Source organism: Chenopodium quinoa, unplaced genomic scaffold (assembly GCF_001683475.1).
Source record: "Chenopodium quinoa cultivar QQ74 unplaced genomic scaffold, ASM168347v1, whole genome shotgun sequence".
Taxonomy (NCBI): Eukaryota; Viridiplantae; Streptophyta; class Magnoliopsida; order Caryophyllales; family Amaranthaceae; genus Chenopodium; species Chenopodium quinoa.
In genome coordinates, this window is record NW_018745281.1 from 15,598 (window position 1) to 34,878 (window position 19,281).

The 19,281-nt window shown below is 34.9% G+C and overlaps 2 protein-coding genes and 1 long non-coding RNA gene across 3 annotated transcripts; all 3 read left to right on the forward strand.

The window, feature by feature from the left end:
- Nucleotides 1-271: 271 nt before the first annotated feature.
- On the forward strand, nt 272-5,012 carry LOC110711644. The gene is made up of 2 exons (XR_002509387.1): nt 272-725; nt 4,750-5,012. It is a non-coding gene; the product is annotated as an uncharacterized LOC110711644 (long non-coding RNA).
- A 2,133-nt stretch (nt 5,013-7,145) lies between these two features.
- Nucleotides 7,146-8,783, forward strand: LOC110711797 (transcription factor ORG2-like). The gene is made up of 3 exons (XM_021890223.1): nt 7,146-7,559; nt 7,985-8,350; nt 8,676-8,783. Exons 1-3 carry the CDS (start codon nt 7,206-7,208, stop codon nt 8,781-8,783), a joined length of 828 nt encoding a protein of 275 aa, XP_021745915.1. The 5' UTR covers nt 7,146-7,205.
- Nucleotides 8,784-13,200: 4,417 nt separating this feature from the next.
- On the forward strand, nt 13,201-17,862 carry LOC110711755. The gene is made up of 4 exons (XM_021890173.1): nt 13,201-14,054; nt 14,393-16,481; nt 16,573-16,921; nt 17,056-17,862. Exons 2-4 carry the CDS (start codon nt 14,394-14,396, stop codon nt 17,709-17,711), a joined length of 3,093 nt encoding a protein of 1,030 aa, XP_021745865.1. The 5' UTR covers nt 13,201-14,054; nt 14,393; the 3' UTR covers nt 17,712-17,862.
- The last annotated feature ends 1,419 nt before the right edge of the window (nt 17,863-19,281 follow it).

Genomic DNA, 19,281 nt, shown 5'->3' on the forward strand with positions numbered 1-19,281 from the left:
TCATTTATGGAAATAATATGTTAATGGCTACAGAAAGATGATCAAATTACAATGTAAGTGAGTCGCGAATATTCACGAATCAAACAAAATAGTGTTCGAACTAGACAGAATTACAAAATGAACTTTAGATTTTTGTTCGAACCCATTTACTATGCCAACAAAAACTAGTTATGATCAACCTTGTTCATGAGAGTAATTCGTGAACTCATCAGCTCATTCGCACCCTTAATGACAAGAAATAAGCTCATAAAATGAGCTTTGGGCCAATTGGATCAAACCACAAAGTGAACTAAAAGAGCAAGAAATAAGCTCAGGTCTATAATACCCATTTCACATTCAATCTTCACATCCCAATCAAAATTCGATCTTTGACCTAGGGTTACAATCGAAATTCGATCCCCAATTTTTCTCTCTCTCTTTCCTCACTTTCTCTCTCACCGAACAACAATGGCGTTGCGTAGATTCATCAACGAGCTTCGAGGTGTTACAGTGAAGGAAGTTCCCGACAAGGTGAAGCCTATGCTATCTTTCTCCTACCTCAAGGAATCATTCGCCAAAGGAATCGACAGTTACCATGCTAAATACATCGAGACTGATTCAATCATGCCTCTTTACCATGTTTGCTTTGGTGGTATGGCCTTCTCTTACCTTGTTGCTCTTCCCGAGGAACGCCGTCATCTTGAGCATGCCCAGAAACATGGTCATTGATCTCCCTCCTTTTTCAGGTAATTAGGTTTTGATTGTTTGAAATTGATTGTAATTGATTGAATTTGGAGCTGGTTAAATTGATTGGATTGGAAAATTGATCTTGAGGTTATTGGTTTTTATGATTTAGGGTTTGATGTTTTGGGAGTTTCTGATGAAATGTGGTTTTTGATCTTCTCGTTTGCCTCTGATTGAATGATTTACTCTCAGTTTTTTGGGTTATAATGTTGAATTCTGTGTTTTTTTTTTGTCTGTTTTTAGTTGAAATTGGATAACTTTGAATTTGGTAATTGGTGTGAATTTTCCGTTCTATGCTGAAGGACTGTAATGATGCGAGTTACTGCTCTATTATAGGTGAAATGTGACAATTTTTTGTTTCTTGATCGGTTCCGTTTGAATCTTTGTCGCCGAATTAAGAAAATCTGATGAATAATTTGATTTGTCATGCTGACACTTGTGCTGGAATCCCTTTGTCTAGAAATATGAATCTGGTGTTTCAAGTTAACAGCTAGGATACCAAGTTTTGTATTCTGCCATGGGTGAAGATTTAGACGCTTATTGAGGCATAGTTTTTACGAAGATGCAAGGGAGTTGGATGGATGAGGAAGTAATCTGGTGCTTTGTGATATTTGGTGACAGCCTTTTTCACATTATGAACTGATAATAGGATTTTATGGGTTGCTACATGTTACTATTTAGAAAGTGTGTTAAGAGTAGGGATGTCACGATGCAACCAATTAGATTCTGATTATGAGTGTGAATTTCATTAATCTTGGAGAGCTACAGTTGGTCTTGCCTTGTGTTAACCATAATGTTTCACTACTGATGTATGACGTGCGGTACTAGGTAGTAAAACTTTGAAGATGACTAATGATTATGTGGTTATTGAAGTAGATGCAAGGGGGATTGAGGGCAGGGCGAGGAAGTAGTCTGATGCTTGGAAATGGTGCTTTGTTCTTCAGGAAGTATTTGTGGACAGCCTTTTTACATTATGAACTGATGATAGGATTTTATGGTTTGCTACATTTTACTGTATTAGAAATGTGCTATGAGCAGAGATGTCACAATGCAACTAATGAGTATGCAGTCATCCGTTTTGGAGAGCTACAGTTGATCTTGCCATTGACTACTTATGTATGATGTGTGATACTAGGTCTTATAATTGTGAAGATGTCTACGATTATGTGGATATTGTAGTAGATGCAAGGGGGATAGGGTGTCTGGTGCTTGGAAATGGTGTATTGTGCTCGAGGAAGTATTTGGTGACTGCAATTTTTACATTATGAACTGGTGATAGGATTTTATGGGTTTCTACTTTTTACTGTATAGACATGGTGTTTTGTGTTTGAGGAAGTAGATGTCCATGATTTATGCTTATTCTCAAATGCATAGTTTGCTGATAAATGCTGTAGTACCACCTAATGTTTTAAGTAGCATTTCAATTGTGTCCATGAAGAACCATTGTTTTCTTGACTTAAATCGAATAGGTACAAGGCTTACAGAAGTACTGAAACAACCTAGCTAATTGTCTTCTAGTTGTGGGCATGGTGTATGTGCATGCGTGTCTTCTTGTATACTCTATATAGAAATGTAGGGGAAGTTAGTATATGAGGTTGGGTTGTTGTGTTTTACAACGTGACTTTTATTGAACTTCGTATCTTGTAGCTTATTTTGCGCTGGATTCTGCATGTGTTAAATGTAATAAACTAGCATAGGGGGAAGGGACACTTTTGGTTATGCAATTTAGTCAATTAGTATATCCTTTTTTTTTTTTTTTTTTTTTTTTTTTTTTTTTTTTTTTTTTGGGGGGGGGGGGGGAGGGGGGCAAGAGAAGAGAAAAAGGAAGTCAGAGTGTATAATTAGACTACAGAGGCTATTAGGACGAAAGGATGAATTAAGCTTTACTTGTTTGAGGTTACTTTACTTTTCTTAGCATTGGGAGTGTCCACTGTCCAGCCACTCAAAAGTGCTGGACCCCATTTGATGATTTAATTGCATCGAATTTCAATCTACTATCAATTTCCCCTAACTTTACACATCTTCCTTATTTTTACATTTCTAACATTTTTGTCTATTACAAATTTGTATTTGACGGTGCGAATTTGACGAAATGGAGTTTTCTTGAGTTCTTGTTTCGTTACCATTCTTACCAACATTTGAACAATAAATGGAGGAGATAATAAGGACATGCTTTGAGAACTGTAAAAAAATTCTTGAAAAATACTCAATGGAGCATTCTCTGTACTCAAAACAACTACCACATTTTTTTATTGGATGAAGGATCTCTCCAGGTGGTGGCGATTTCCCTTCCTGAGGTGGAGACAGAGAGTGATTAAAGAGGTCGAGCAAGCATTTCAGGCAAATATGTTGGTGGTTATGCTAGTGACAGTCAAGGTGATTAGAGTTCCAAACTGAAATTCTAGTGTTGAAGGGCAAGGGGTTCTCAATGGTGGTGCAGTGGATTGGGGTCTGGTTGTTTTGCAGACGTTGAGGATTTTTTGAGAGAGGTGATGCTGATGGCATCTTATCTGGTGGCCCTTCGCCTGCAGTAGCTATTGTGGTAGTGTGGTATCTCTTACCAGATGAGTTTTAGAGGTTGCAGATAATGTGTTCCAAACCGAACTGTGAACACCCCTAGAGGTATCCACTACCACAAGAGGGTTTTCATTCAACCCAAGTTTAAGAGAGGAAAATGGGTGTAGGAAGATACGCTGGTTGTGTGGTTCCTAGGGGTAAACACTTTTGTTTCTGCAGATTAGTCAATTAGAGCAGAGAATTTGTTAGAGAGAAAAGAGGTGAGAATGTATCAGAGAGTATCAGGGTGTGATGAAGTAAACTAAAATTGGTTGTGAGTTAAATTTTTTATTTTTGACAGGGTGAGTTTTATTAATTTGATGTTTTTTACTTAGCATGTGGAGTGTCCAGCTATTGAAAAGACTTATAATGCGATCCTCTTTTGATGATTTTATTTTATCAAATTACAATTTATTATCCCAACTTAACTTCTTCCTTGTTTCTGATAGATTCACTTATTTTATTAGAGACAATCTGACGACCCTATTTAAATGTTCTTAGGGGGTTGGAGAGATGAATGAAAAGAATTGTTGGCTGGTGTGTTCTTTGAATGTGGTAGGTGAAAGCTTTTACTTTATGTTGCAAGTTAGGGTTATTTTAAGAGGTCTGTTAGAAAGAAAACAAATGAAGCTAATAAAAGCTGACGTACTTAGTAAAATGATGAGGTATGTGATGAATATTAAGTAAATATCCAAATTGAGTAAGGTGATTGAATCAGTTTAGTGCAAACTTGAATTCTACCATTCATTGATAACCAAAATCAATTGTTCTCAAGTCCAACTGAAAGACGTAGATCCTGAAACATCTTATCTCAGCTCATTCATGATGCATTCCATATCCTACTGTATAGTTTAGAGTTATGGAATTGAAGTCATAAGTAGATCTATCTTTGGAATTGAAGTCATAAGTAGATCTATCTTTCATATGTAGGATTGTTTTGATGTCGGAGTTGAAGTCATAAGTGGATTGTTCTATGGGTAGATGTGTAACTTGAGCTCATGGGTGAACTCTGAACTTTTGTTGCATAGAAGAGCTAATGCTTTGTTTCTTTAATTAGTTAATGTTCTTTTGCTCTTAGTGCCATATTTGGTAGCCCTTTTTGTGAGCTTGGTGGATGACTTGGGCACATGACTGAATATTTGTTGCTTGGAAGAGCTATTGTTTTGGGTTTCCATTTTGATTTGTAAGTAAGCTTTGCTTACAACTATCATGTGGGTCAGTCAACAATTATTTGGTAGGGCTTTATCATGCACACCATATACTGATATACTGCTTTGTAATGAAAATGATCGGAAGATTGTTATGGTTTTTGGAGGTAATATTTCCTCTGGATTTCGTTTGGTTGCTGTTTTTAGGTGATTGCTTTAGAAGTGCATTTATTGATATTTCTTGTGAGCATGGGTTGCCCTTTGCTCAGTTTTCTTTTCATATGAATGTTGTCTTACCAGAACTGTTTTTTCATGTATGCAGGTTGAAGTTTGCATGTTTGGGAGGTTGCTGGAGTCCGTCAAGTTGTTTTTTTTTGCTTTTGCCTGTTGAATTTGTAGAGTGCTTCACAGCATTAACCAAAAAATAATAATTTTTGGGAACATATTGATGGGTGAGGTTGATATTGTAAACCTCTGAAAATCAATTGAATCACTGTTCTACATATTGAAAATTAACCTTTCCAGTTTTGTGGAAATGTAGTGTGTTACTACATGCGTAATTATCATTCCGTTTACTGCATTGCACATATCCTTCTAACCCCTGTTGTCACTCTCTAAAGAACCTGTTTCTCACCACAGCGTGATCATTCGCATCATGTCGCATAATCAAGTGCAACAGTTAGAAGCTGGACATAGGTGTATGATGATAATCCCCGCACACATGAAGTATAAGTGTATAACGTCAGCACACTATGTGCATGATATAAATAGCAAAAATCAATTACTATGTAAAAAAAAATAATCGCTATTTCAGCTTTTCAATACTCTTTCCTAACTCTGTAATACTCAGATTTTTAAATGCCTTAAAAATTTACTTCAAATTTTGAGGATTGAATTTTGTGAAATGGGTTTACTTTCATGATATAGAGCCTAACGTCGTTTGTATTCTACGCTTTAATCAATGTGAAGATTTCGACAAGGATGTTATGGCTTTCCTTTCTTTCACAATGAAGGTTATAACTAAAAACTAATTTAGATTAAAGACCAAGGGCATAATTGTGTCATCTTAATAGTTAAGATAAGTTGAGACAGTTTTTTTTTTTCCCTCAAAATCTTCAGATAGTATTGTAGCTGATTTTTTCTTTAAAAAAAAAATATTGTAATTGATTTCAGACAAAATAAATTCAAATAAGTTCATACAAAATAAATTCAAATAAGTTTAAATAAATACAATATATAAGTATAAAAGGAGCTCAAATAAAATTTAAATTATGTTTTAATCCAAATAAGTTCAAATAAGCTAAGCTCTGTTTGATTCTTGTAATTTTATCTGAAATACTGATGTCAGCCTGCCAGAAAGGTGAGAAGGACCCTACATTTGTGAGGGGCACGTGCCCTGCATTAGGTCAAATAGGATAAGGTGCTTAAAGCCGACTCTTTGCTTAAGCTTGGCACGAGCACTTAATATGCCATTAATTTAGAAGACTTCCCTTCCTCCGATCCATATTTGAGGATGAAGTGCTATTTGTATTTATTCTAATATTTTTTTTCAACTGGCCTAACTACTTGCATGCACCCCACTATGCAGCAATGTTGCGATCTTTGGTGTCATCCAGAATCTTCTATTTCTAAATTCTTGTTACAATTTGGCTAATTACAATTTAAAATTTATAAATTTCCCCTCCTTTGAATTTTCTATGATAATTTTATCAAATTAATATGATAAATTAGTCAACCATCATCATTTTACATATAAGCAGGTCAATTGTCGATTGAACAGTGTGTGGTTGAAAAAATTAGGTTTCAACATGAGTACAATTTTGTATATACTGACAATGAGAATCGTTATTACTTTCTACTATTCGTGATTTCCAAAGCGAGATTAAATAAAAAACATACGTACATCTAACAAGATCTTATTCATATGCGCTTGGTTTAAAAAAGGTGCATTATTCAGAGTAATATCTATCTAATCAAGCGTGTTTGATCACCCTAAACTCAATTAATATGAAGTAGTGTAACCATTAATACATTTTATACAAGTATATTATAAAGTAATTAACTTTCCAAAAAAAAAAAAAATGTATTCTTTAATCTTATCAACATTTTATAGATTATAATAACTCTTAAATCATTTTAGTAAGGGGGGAGTTGACACTCTTAAAGTCAATGATCGAACATCATCCTTCAACGTCTTCTTTATTAATTGATTTAGCATCAAATTTATTCGATAAAGACATAAGATGCTATAGGATAGTTATGTTGTACATACTTATCTTAAATATTCCAATTTGACAAGTGTCTATTTTTTATTCATTGCTTATTTTTAATTTAATTTTTTTTACGAATTTTACAGTATAAAATTATACTAGTATACAGTTATCCTTAAGATGTGATACCAATAAAAATGATTAAACACTATAAAAAATAATTACTCCACAAGCATTCACAAGAAATGCACAAGCTCATTACACGCATAATTATATAAACATCGATTATAAAATTTATATGTAAAGTTATACTTTGTTTAAAATAAGGTTAATGATAATTAAGTTTAATAACGGCGTAAGAATTCACGAGCCAAGCAGGTTTAATCGTCACTCTTTATTTTTAATTACTTGTTATAATCCAAATACATTCATAAACATTATTAAATCAAATCACTATATATATAATCGATCTAATAACTAACTTGCCATATCATTGTCATACATTGCATCTTATCAAAGCAAATAAACCCAAGAAAAAACTTACGCGTTTTAAAAACCTTTCAAGAAAATGTTGGCAATGTCTCCTTTATGCCCTACTACTTTAGGATGGGAGTATCCCTCAGAATTAGACACAAACCAAGAATTTGATAACTTCGATTTTGATATCGATATCGATTCTATGTTTCTTGCTAATCACTCATCTTCTCAAGCACAAGATTGTGGAGTTAATCATCAAGTATTGTCTAGTGATCATGCTAAGCAAAGCGAATCGCCACAAGGTACAAGCTCAACAGATCAATTTGATGATAATCCTTTGTTATCGAAGAAGCTTAATCATAATGCAAGTGAGAGAGACCGAAGAAAGAAGATCAATGACATGTATTCCTCTCTACGTGCTTTGCTCCCTGCAACTGATCATAGGGTAAGCACTGTTTTTTAGAACAATTATTTTTTCTATCATTTCCTCTAATTTTTACAAGAAAAAAGGTTTATAGCGTATTTATAACATACGGAGTATAATAAAATTGCTCTTTTATAAGGAAATTCTTTTATTCGAACTAGTACAATATTTACCGCTGTTAAGACAAAGTTATTAGGTATAAACTATAAACTATAGAGATATATTTTCGTGTCAATTATTTTTGCCTTGACTATAGTAAATATTATTTTGGAAAAACCATTACTAGGTTTTGTCAATTAATTGACATGATTTTTTACAAGTTGATGTAAAAATTAAAATTATATTTTGCCATTATCCAACTTACGTTATTCTTACGTCCAAATTAAATATGTTACATATTATTGCAATCATTAATTGCTTTCTAACATGCTTAAATTATGTTGCAGAAAAAACTAAGCATTCCAGCAACAGTTGGACGGGTGCTTGAATATATACCTCAACTACAAAAGGAAGTGGAGAAACTAGCTCGTAAGAAAGAAGTAATTTTATCAAAAAAATCAGCATTACAAGGAAATGTTGGGAAGATTATTCAAGAAGAAAACCCCAAAAAATGCATAGTTAATGAAACGACGTCGTGTTCAATTTCTTCAAATAAATTGGGTGATAAAGAAATGGTGATTCAAATATCGACATTTGAAATATTATCAATTTGTGAGGTGCTTTTGGTGCTTGAGAAGAATGGTTGTATTGTCATTGATGTTTCATCTTTTCAATCTTTTGGAGGAAGGACTTTCTACAATATCCATTTGTGGGTAAGTTTTCTAATTGATTTCATTACTATAGAACATAAAAGAGGCTCTTTCTTATAATAGTACATTGTGAATTAGTGTCTAGGACTTCGAGGAAAAATTGAAATAATCACTAGTCCAAACTATGGTTGGTCTACTTTAAAAGTCGTCAATAATTTTGAAATTTTAAAATTGTAATTTGAGTTACTTGTTTGTTTATTTACCCTATCAAACCCATGTAAAGTAAAGTATCATACTATCACGTGACACATTATTATTTACCTTAGCTTACTTTTATTTTATAAGGTAAGCATTAAATTAAGTACTTGCATGTTGTTGTATGTAACAGACGGAAGGAGCTCAAGGAAGCTACAACGTAAACTTCGAGAAGTTAAATGAAGTGTTGTTGTCTCTGCTTCAAGAACAAAAGCAGATGCAAATGCAGATGTATTCCTAATGTATTTGGTTGAGGAATAATAACCAATTCAAGTATATAACTCGTATATGCAAATGCTTTTTTTTTTTTTTCGTTTTGCTTGTTGTATACAGAGCTATAAAGGATATAAATAGTGGAGCCGCTTAATCCAAATTCTAGATATCAACTTACAAGATTTTATGGTCTAAGTTAATTTACATTTATGTAATTTAAGTGTTTTAAGAGCAGCTATAAAATTTATTGAGATGTGTAGAACTCTAGATTTCAATCACACATTAATCTCATTTGATGTTAAAAAGATGCCTATAGATATCCATTCAAGTATACGACGAATAGATTTAAAACAGCTTTAGCAAGAAAGATGTACTTCATTGTGAATAAAAAAAAGCATGCCTTCATTAGGTGTTCGGGTAGAGCACCTTTTTTTTTTTTTTTTTGGGAGTTTTTTTTTATATATATACTCCGTACATGAGTGCTTTGTATAGTATAAAACTCCGTAATTAGTTTTTAGATTCGGGCGATGCCCCAAGTTATCACATTAATTTCATGATTGAAATCCTTATTTATATTTAATTTTAATAAAATAACATATAATAATAATATGGTAATAGCTTAGTGGCTAACTCTATATTTTTAAAATTTAAGGTCATGGGTTCAAATCTTAGTGAATGAAAGACTCGATTGATTGAGAAAGGTGCCACGTAGCAACTAAACTTCTTTAGGAACGCTTTTTAATGTATAGATATAATATACTTGAGTGGGAACTTGAAACTGTTGGACTTTGTTGGGCCAAGCATGAGGAGAGACAACTAATACATTAGTGAAGTTCCATCCTAAAACCATATGAAAATCATATGGTTATATTATATATTTATACGTTATATATGTAAGCTAGTCACTTTATTTTCAAAAACTTTTTAGAATTGATGTCAAATGATATGGAGTATAACTATTTTTATTGCATCGTATAGAGTTGTGAAAAACCAACCTGATTTAAATATGGCCCAAACAAATCCTAAAAGACTCAAACCTAAATTTAATCCATATACACACTAGCCTAACATGACCCAAATTTGATACGACTTGAACACACAAGATCCGGATCGAATCTAACTTACACGCCTGATTCAATAGCTCTAGCTATAAGTCTCTTGAAAGATTTGAAACATAAGAGGGTATGCTAAGAACAAATTATTAAGTGGAAACCAATTCAAATTGAAAGTATAACTATTAATTTAAGGGTAAGAGAGGAAGGGACACTAAGATTGTGAATTTTGAAGATCATATATATTAATCTGATAATTGATTATAGATCATATAAATGTTTAGGCATTTTTTGATCAAATTATATCATTATTTATAATAGTAATTTGAATCTTGGGTCAAAATCTCCCTGACTTTTAATACGTTTGGGAGAATATATAAAAATTGAATGTCGTGATGATAACTTTACTGAGTAGTATAAACTTTAACCTTTAAAAGTTTTAACACATAATAACTTTTTGATGTTTGCTATGAATGTTTATTTTTTTTTTAAAGTGAATTACTTGATTCATAGCCACAAATCTAAAAATAGAAAATTAAGCTTTCTATGTTGGATACTTTTAAAAGTTTTAATAAAATACAAATATGATAGTTGACAGGTATATCTGTACTTCCTTGATATATATCTAATCTCGATGAATTTTCAAAGTGACCAAATCCAATGGAAAATAATTAATACTTCGTAATGATTACAAATTAAAGAGTAAAGAAAGGCAGGTCAAGACTCAATAAGAGATGCATATAACAATATCAACTACTAGCCATTTCATGCTTTGTAAAATTGCTCCTTTTGCTTTTGCATGCTTTGGGACAAAAAGAAAACATGCAAAAACACTTTCTAAACAATACGTCCCCTCGTCTCCAAGCACATCACGTTCTATTTTCCTTTTGCAATTTGCAAGCTTATACATGGGCCGATACGTTAATAGTCGGTGGCCTGGTGCCATTAGTTTCCTAGTTATTAGCCATGTATACCAAAATCGATATTTAGTTGTATTGAGCATTATTCGAGTTTATTGTCAATTAGTTTATTATAAATTAAAATTTGAATCAATACTATTATAATAACCATATAAATTATAATGTTGTTATTATTATTTTTTTTCCAGAACAATTATATTACAGCGAGACAAAATTGAATTATTTTGGTAGGGCAACATTATGGATTTAAATTGTATGATCAGTCAGGAATCGATTTTTATAATATGTGCATTACAGTTCAAAAATTAAAGTTTTCTTAAAGTAGAATGATTTATGTTAATTATAAATCGTTACTTACTTCTTTCAGTTTCTTTTAATTTCGCCTTTAAAAATTGAGACTTAATAAGCAAGTTCCTGCATGAGTATATTTTTCTTACATAAATTGATTAATACTCTTGGATCAAGATATTTCTCTATAAAAAAATATTTTAAATGGGACAAACATGAAGGATAGGAGGGAATACCTGTATTTTATTAGAACTAACAATATATATACATTATTATTGAATCTTAAGAAGTTTTGATGATGATGGATATGCAAACTTCAACTAATGCGATTTCTCTAAGTATTGAATTAAAACAGGTGAAATTGACTTTGAAAGTGGAAGAGTAACCTATCTATGAAGATCCAAGGAGAAACAAAAGAAAGACAAAGAGATAGAAGAAGAGTTCATCATTGGAACTAGAAGTGATCCCTAACACGATCACAAAGAGAAGCTTCCTAACAGGAGCTTTAAAGCAATCTGAGAAGACTAGCTTGGACTGTGTTGAAGAAGCAAGTTCCACAAGAACTTGGACTGCGAGTTCCAGCAAGGAGCTTGAGTGTTGAAGACAGCAGGAACTTGATCCTGGTCTACGTAGAGCCCAAGTATTCATACAATGCGAAGCTTGATGAGGCAATTCGGCAAATAGACTAAAAGTCTTTTAATTAAGGTTTTTATTAAGTTTATTTTTACTAGGATTGCTGTAAATATGTTTGGTTAATTATGCATGAAATCTATTAGAAGCGTGGCAAAGCTTAATAATATGGAAAGTTTTAAAAAGATAAGTTTTTAATTTATGGAAAAGATCTTTGACAGATTTTATGAGATAAAATTTGGTTTGCAAAATAATAGTCTTTTTCTAAATTCTATCTTTATTGAGTTTTCCAAAAGATTAATTTCACATTGGGTTTTATAAAACGGCAGTTTTCATTATTTTATCTTTTAAGAAAACCCTACTTTACATACAAGTGTTTCTTGTATACTCGTATAAAGGAGTGATCATAATTGTTACAACTTTTGAGTTTATGCGTGAAAATCTGAAGACTGCTTAAAGAGTAAGTTTGCCAAGTTCATAGCTTTGTCATATTAGTTTTGGATTTCATGTGTAGCTTTCCAATCACATATTAGTGTCAATAGTTTGTATTGTTTTGGGTATTGGGTGAGTGATTAGCTTTTGCATACAATGTGGTAGGCTTTGAGAGTGAAGTCGAGTGTTTAGTACGTACTTTGGGAGTGCTGTGTGGAATCTAAGTCCGGGACTTAGGTTGGGTTGGATAGGGTCCTATCGAGTAGCAAGTTCAGTCAGGAACTTGTGAGAAAGATCTGCGATTGTAATAGGTTGTAACTAGGAGTGTTGCCCTATTATAGTGAAGTGTTTGGTTTTGAAATTCCTTGGAGGGTCGAGGTTTTACTTCCAGTTGGGCCCTGGAAGGTTTCCTCATAAAATCCTGTGTGCATTGCAAGTTCCTTTAATATTCTATTTTATATTTCCGCGAAAAGCTGCCACTGGGAACTCACTACAATTCACCCCCCTCTTGTAGAAGTTCTTCTCAACTAAAAATTATAAGTTTTACAAATACTTTCTATGAAATTTTGGTTAACAAGGATCATAATATTTTTACCTGATTTATATTAAACTTACTCATAATTAATTTTTTGATCACTAACATCGATTATACCTATTAAAAATTAGTTTTGCCAATTGAAACTATGTACAATCTAAATTTATTAGATAACAATTTTTTGAGGGAAATTTTATTAAAAAACATGATTTTTCTTCATTATATTGTTATAGTGTACTGTGTAAATATTCTTAAAAGTTATCAATTTTTACAAATTAACAGTAATTTTTACTAAATACATTATTGCAACAAAAGTTAAATTGGGGAGGCAAGGATTGGATGTTGTTGTTCACTGTGACCTTTGCAGGACACGAGAGGAGGATTTACAACAACTGTTCAGATTTTGTAGCTTTGCACAAGATGCATGGAGGGCTAGAATACTCCAAATCCACTTAAAAGCTAATAATGCAGACCAATCAATCTTTGATTGGATTCTGTACTATATCCGGCTGTTAGGATGGTTACATTGGGCATAGAACTACCTTTTTTTATAGCTAACCCTTTGGGGTTTGTGTATTGCGAGGAATATTAGGGTTTTCTGCCTTCAGGGGGTTGTAAACTTGTCAACGCCAGCTATTATTTCTGAGGGCTTACGGCAGCAAGGGTTGTTTACTAAACAGTTGGAGGATAATTTAAGGTGTCTTCACCCACCAGAGATTATGTCTGTTTATCCGCCTTGGGTTATGCGTGCAATTTTGCATGATGGAGTAATCTTGGTTGATGGATCTTGGAACAACCATACTTATAGGTCAGGAATGGGATGGTGTCCGGAGATTGGGGGATCAGGGCCTCATGGTTTTTTTTGGGAGGAGCTTACTATGGCTTGGCACTTTTAGCGCTACACGTGGAGATGAATGCCTGTCTTGAAGGGCTTCGATGGGCTACCAACAGGTGTTTACAAAACGGCTATTTCACCAAATGCCACTGACAAATTACGAAATTCATCAAATGCCATCGAACTTTTCAGAATTCACCAAATGCCATTGACAACTAGTATATTAACACAACGTGCCATTAATGATGCCAGGACGTTAGTTGGCCGTTATTGCGAAAATACTATTTTACCCTTTCTTTGTGTTTAATGCCGCCATTAAGAAGTTGACTGTCTGACTTCTCTTTTTTCAATTATTCAATTGTTGTTGGACCTTGTTCTTCCATAACTTCTCCCCTGTTCTTCGAAAGTTCACCAAAACTGAAACCTTGAAATCTCTGGCAACGAAGAAGCAAAGTTGGAGCATTGAACGACGGAACTCTGCAACAAGTTCGAACCTTTTGGTGTTCTTCATTCTGGGCGAACCCAGAAGTGCGAGGAAGTAGTGCCAGAACTTGAAGGAAGTTTGAAGTGCAAAATTCAGTTTGAGGGGTTGGAGATAGCACGCAAGGTAATAATCTATCCATCGATACTCTATTTCGCTTTTCGATTCTGATTTTTTTACGAAAATTGTGTTAGGGTTAGGGTTTTGCAAGATGATCAGTGCAATCTGTGTATTTGAATTGGCCTTTGTGAAATATTGAAAAAATGCATGTTAAAAACTGGAATTGTGGGTATGAATCTGTCAATGTGTGTTTTGGGGTAACCCGGTTTGTGTTTATCGTAGTAATTGTGTGCTTGAGAGTTAAATTTGCGAGTTGATCAGTATATTTGAGTGCATATGTGTTTGTTGATATGAATGATGTGTGTTGAAGTGCATTGTAGTAATAAGTAATTTGTTGTTCTTAGGATGAGTTCAGTGTGGCTTGATGTTCATTACAAAGACCAGGGGTTTGATGTGAGGATTGAGGATACTGACAGAACAAGTCTAATGGACTTGTTTGAGTACATGTTTGAGGATTCAGAAAGGCAAAATGTGATCCTTCCCAAATACTTTAGTTTGTATGTAATGCCTCCCATGACTAATAGGAAGTTAGAGTTAACTGGGGATACTCAAATGCTGCAAATGTGGGATTGGTATGAAGGTAGGGAAACAATACAAGTGTTCTTAGAGGAGAAGAGTGGACCTAGTGTGGTGTTTAAGGATGTTGTAGCTAGTTGGGAAAAAAGGCTTAAGGCAAAGGCTGAGAAGGAAAGAATAGAACTGGAAAAGGCCAAGAGGGTGGTTGAAGAGCAGGAAGCTGAGAGGGAGCTTATGGAACATCAACAGTATCAAGTTGCAGTTGAGGTTCCTGTTGTAAATGCAGAGGAGATAAATGATGTTGAATATGTTAGAGTTTTTGCCACCCCAGAAGCTGATGTGGTATTTCCTGGGGCATCACAGCCTCAACCTGAACAAAGTACACAACCACCAACTCCAACAAAAAACTCTCAACCAGCCTCTCCTTTTAACCAGCCCAAGAAGCCATCAGCTAGGAAAAAAAGCACTCCTAGGAAAAAGAAAACCACTCCCAAAAAAAGATCCCAACCCCCTCCTCAACCACAACCCTCCACACCAGTCCCTGAACCACAACCCTCCCCACCTGTCCCTGAACCACAACCCTCCCCACCAGTCCCTGAATCACAACCCTCCCCACCAGTCCCTGAATCACAACCCTCCCCACCAGTCCCTGGACCACAACCCTCCCCTGATCCTTCCCATGTACCTGTCAGTGAAGAAACAGAAGTCCCACCTCCACCTCCACCATCTGCTCCAGCAAAAAAGGGGAGATCAAGACCTGAGGGATTTAGGTCAAAAAAGACTGCTTCTAGCAAAGGTAAGGGGGTTGGTGTCAGTCTGAGGAGATCAGCAAGGAACATGGCTACAAATGTTCCTGTCAGTGAAGAAAACTCTGATGAGTTTGGAAGTGACAATGAGGATGATGATTATATACTTTCTAGCAGTGAGGAAGATGATGATGAGGCAGATCTCTGTGATTTCATAGAGGATGAAAGAGACACAGATGACCTTCATGATGATGTTCCAGAGAAGCAGTTTCAGGATTTTTTGGATGGCAGTTCAGCAATGGATAAAACATATAAAAATGGCAAAATTTGGACCAATCAGGAGTTTGGATCCATCACTTTAGAGCCATGGCTCATATTTGCAGACAGGCAGTCATTTCTAGATGTGTTTAAGGACTACTGTGTCCAAGAAGGGTTTGGGGTTTATGTAGAAAAGAGTGACCCAACAAGATTGATAGCAAGGTGTGCTATTGACACATGCAACTGGAGGATTCATGCCTCCACTATGAAAGACAAGATCAGCTGGGCAATCAAGTCTCTAACAGGAGAGCATAGTAGTTGTGGGAGATTGGAAATAAATCCAATTGTGAGTTCTCAGTGGCTGTGTAGGCATCTTCAGTCAGACATTCATGCCAATCCTGACATACCAGTTGATGCATTACAGAAACTTTGTATGGAAAGGTTTAGGCTACAAGTGAAGAAAAGGCTGTTGTACAAGGTGAGGGCAATGTCCAAGGAGATTATCCATGGTGGTTATGGGGAGGCCTACTCAGTGTTGCCTAGGTATGCTGAAATGGTGAAGGAGACCAACCCAGGTAGTTATGCCCTGGTCACATGGGGTGAGGCCACTGCAACTGAGCCCCCAAGGTTCAAGGGTTGTTTCTTTTCTTTTGCTTCCCAACTAAGGGGATTCTTGAGAGGATGCAGGCCATTCATTGGCATTGATGGAGCCCACCTGAGTGGACATTTCAAGGGCATTCTGCTAACTGCTGTTGGGATTGATGGGAATAATGAGATTTTTCTCATTGCATATGGAGTGGTGGGTTCTGAGAGTATTGACAGTTGGGGCTATTTTCTTAGGAATTTGAGGTGCTTGTTTGAGAAAGAAGGTTGTAGGAGAGATGATTGGACCTTCATCTCTGACAGAATGAAGGTAATCCACCCTCATATTCTTGTTCTTACATGTCACTCTTAGTTTAGTTTCTCATGTTTAACAATTACTCATTACACTGTTTTGTATGCAGGGGGTTGACACAGCAATTAATGAGACATTCCCTAGAGCAACAAGAAGAGTGTGTTGCCAGCACCTATACATGAACTGCAAGGCTAAAGGATTTAGTGGTTCAACATTTCACAAGCTGTTCTGGATAGCAGCTGATGCATACAACGAGTATGTGTTCAACAAGGCAATGCAAAAGATAAAAGAATACAACCCTAAGGCTGTTGAGTACTTAGAGAGTTGCACTGAGGTCTGGTCAAGGCATAAGTTTGATCCTGCCCTCTGTTGTGACCATAACACAACAAATTTTGTGGAGTCTTTCAACTCATGCACCAAGCCATACAGAGATTTACCAGTTCTGAAAATACTTGAAGGTACGACTATTTTTGCATACTGTTTTGAACCATAACACTACTATGTTTGCATACTGTTTTGAAGCTGAACACACAAAAATATACTGTAATCCATGTTGTTAACACCTTTTTTTTTTTTGCATACTGTTTTGAAGCTATAAGGCAATGGGTGATGAAGAGGATTGGCTCAAGGTTTGACAAATCACTAACCATGGGGGATATGGACCTGACTGAGTATGCAGACAAGATTCTACAAACAAGATCAGATGAGTCAAGGTTATGCTATGCTATTCCCTGCGGTAGGGATGAATTTGAGGTCAGAGACCAACATGTCCATTTTCCCATCAAGCTGAGCACTGGCATATGTGGTTGTGGGAAATGGCAGCATTCTGGACTTCCATGCAAACATGTGCTGAGGGTCATATACCACCAGAGGCTGCAACCAGCAGACTTTGTAGCCCCCTGTTTCAAAGGGAAGGCATACAAGCTCACTTATGCAGAGCATTTGCACCCTATGCCTGACCCATCACAATGGCCATCAGGGAACCTACCTGACATATTGCCCCCTTTGGTGAAAAGAGCTGCAGGGAGACCAAAGAAGCAAAGACAAAGAGGGCCAAATGAATCTAGGAGAGGGAAGAGGCATGCAACAGTAAAGTGCAGCTTATGCAGTGAGTTGGGACACAACAAGGTCACTTGTTCATCAAGGAAGAAAAGGGCTGCAACTGAAGCAAGCACATCAGCCACCACCTCTCAAGCCAACAACAGAAAAAAGAAAGCAGCATGGATGCAAAGTTTCTCCTGTTTTTAGTGCACACCCAGTTTCTCCATGTAATTTTTGAAGATTGACAGTGTTGTGTGTGCTATTTTGTGTAGTATCTTTTGACTATAAACTTGTAATTAAACAGGAAGCATCTTTTGGGTACATGATTTGAACAGGAACCAATTTTTTGGGCACAAAATATAACTTCAGTTTTTATTAAATTTCAATCCAATTACACAATAGTTTACTTCAATATTACAAACATCACTACTACACAAATCAGTACCCCTAATTTAATTATACAATCCACGACTTTCTGCTGTTGCTTGATTTTCTTCTTCAACAGTTTCAATTCTTCATGTACATTGCTTTGGCCTGACCCATCCCTTGCATAACAGCTTCCCCTGCTCTGACTTCCCATGCTTTGACCTTCTTCATGCATCACAACCTTGCACCATTTGAAGCTATCACATGCATCACACTTATAATAAAGCCTTTGGAGATTTGATGTTGATTCTGAGCTTCTAATTGCATATTTTCTACCACAATTGCATATAAAAGTAATGGCATTTGGTGAAATATATAAACTTCTCAATGGCATTTCATGAATTAAGAATTTCATTAACGGCCAACTAACGTCCTGGCATCATTAATGGCACGTTGTGTTAATATACTAGTTGTCAATGGCATTTGGTGAATTCTGAAAAGTTCGATGGCATTTGATGAATTTCGTAATTTGTCAGTGGCATTTGGTGAAATAGCCGTTTACAAAATGTAACTACTTACACAGATTTAGCGTCGACAGTGCATATGTTGATTAATACTAAGGTTACAAATATATATTAGCCTGAAATGAACAGTGGATCACATTCGTCATTTGGGAAAAGGTTTTGACTGGTTTAGTATTCTCAAAGTGCAGCGAGAGACCGTCCAAGCAGCGCATGACCTGGCCACTATGGCTAATAGTAGTTTTACGTCCTTTAATAATTTGTACTAGTTTTTGTTTAGGCCCTAAAAAAAAGAAAAAGAAAAAAAAAATTTAAGGAATGAAATTTATTACCGTCATTCAAAACTGATTTTTTTTTACTGAATATTCACTTAATTAATTCAAGATTAATTTACACACTTTTTATCATCTAATTCAAAAATTGTTTTAACTCTTAATATTGGGAAATTGTTGTAATCACTACTGAAATAATTGAGGTCTCACACCCTCTTACATCCAGTAAAAAAAATCAAGAAATTTCAATCACATTTACTATTTTAATAATAATAATAATAAAAAATAAATGTAACATTTCGTATTAGATTTACATTTAGGTTGAGCTGATGATCAAAAGATAAAAGAGCCTGTCCCAACTTGCATGTATCATATCTTGTTCTTTTTATTCTATTATTATTATTCCCTTTATCTTATATTATAGTATTATAGTGCTCATTTCAATTCTTATGGTTAATAGATTCGTCTTAATATGTAGTTCAATAATATCAATAACTTTTTATAAGTTTTATTATTGCGAATTTAAAGATATTGATGATTAAAAGTTGTTTTTAAAAATTGTGCATATGGAAATAAGCACTATATTATGGGGACGGAGAGCTCAAATAGAGCAGCAAT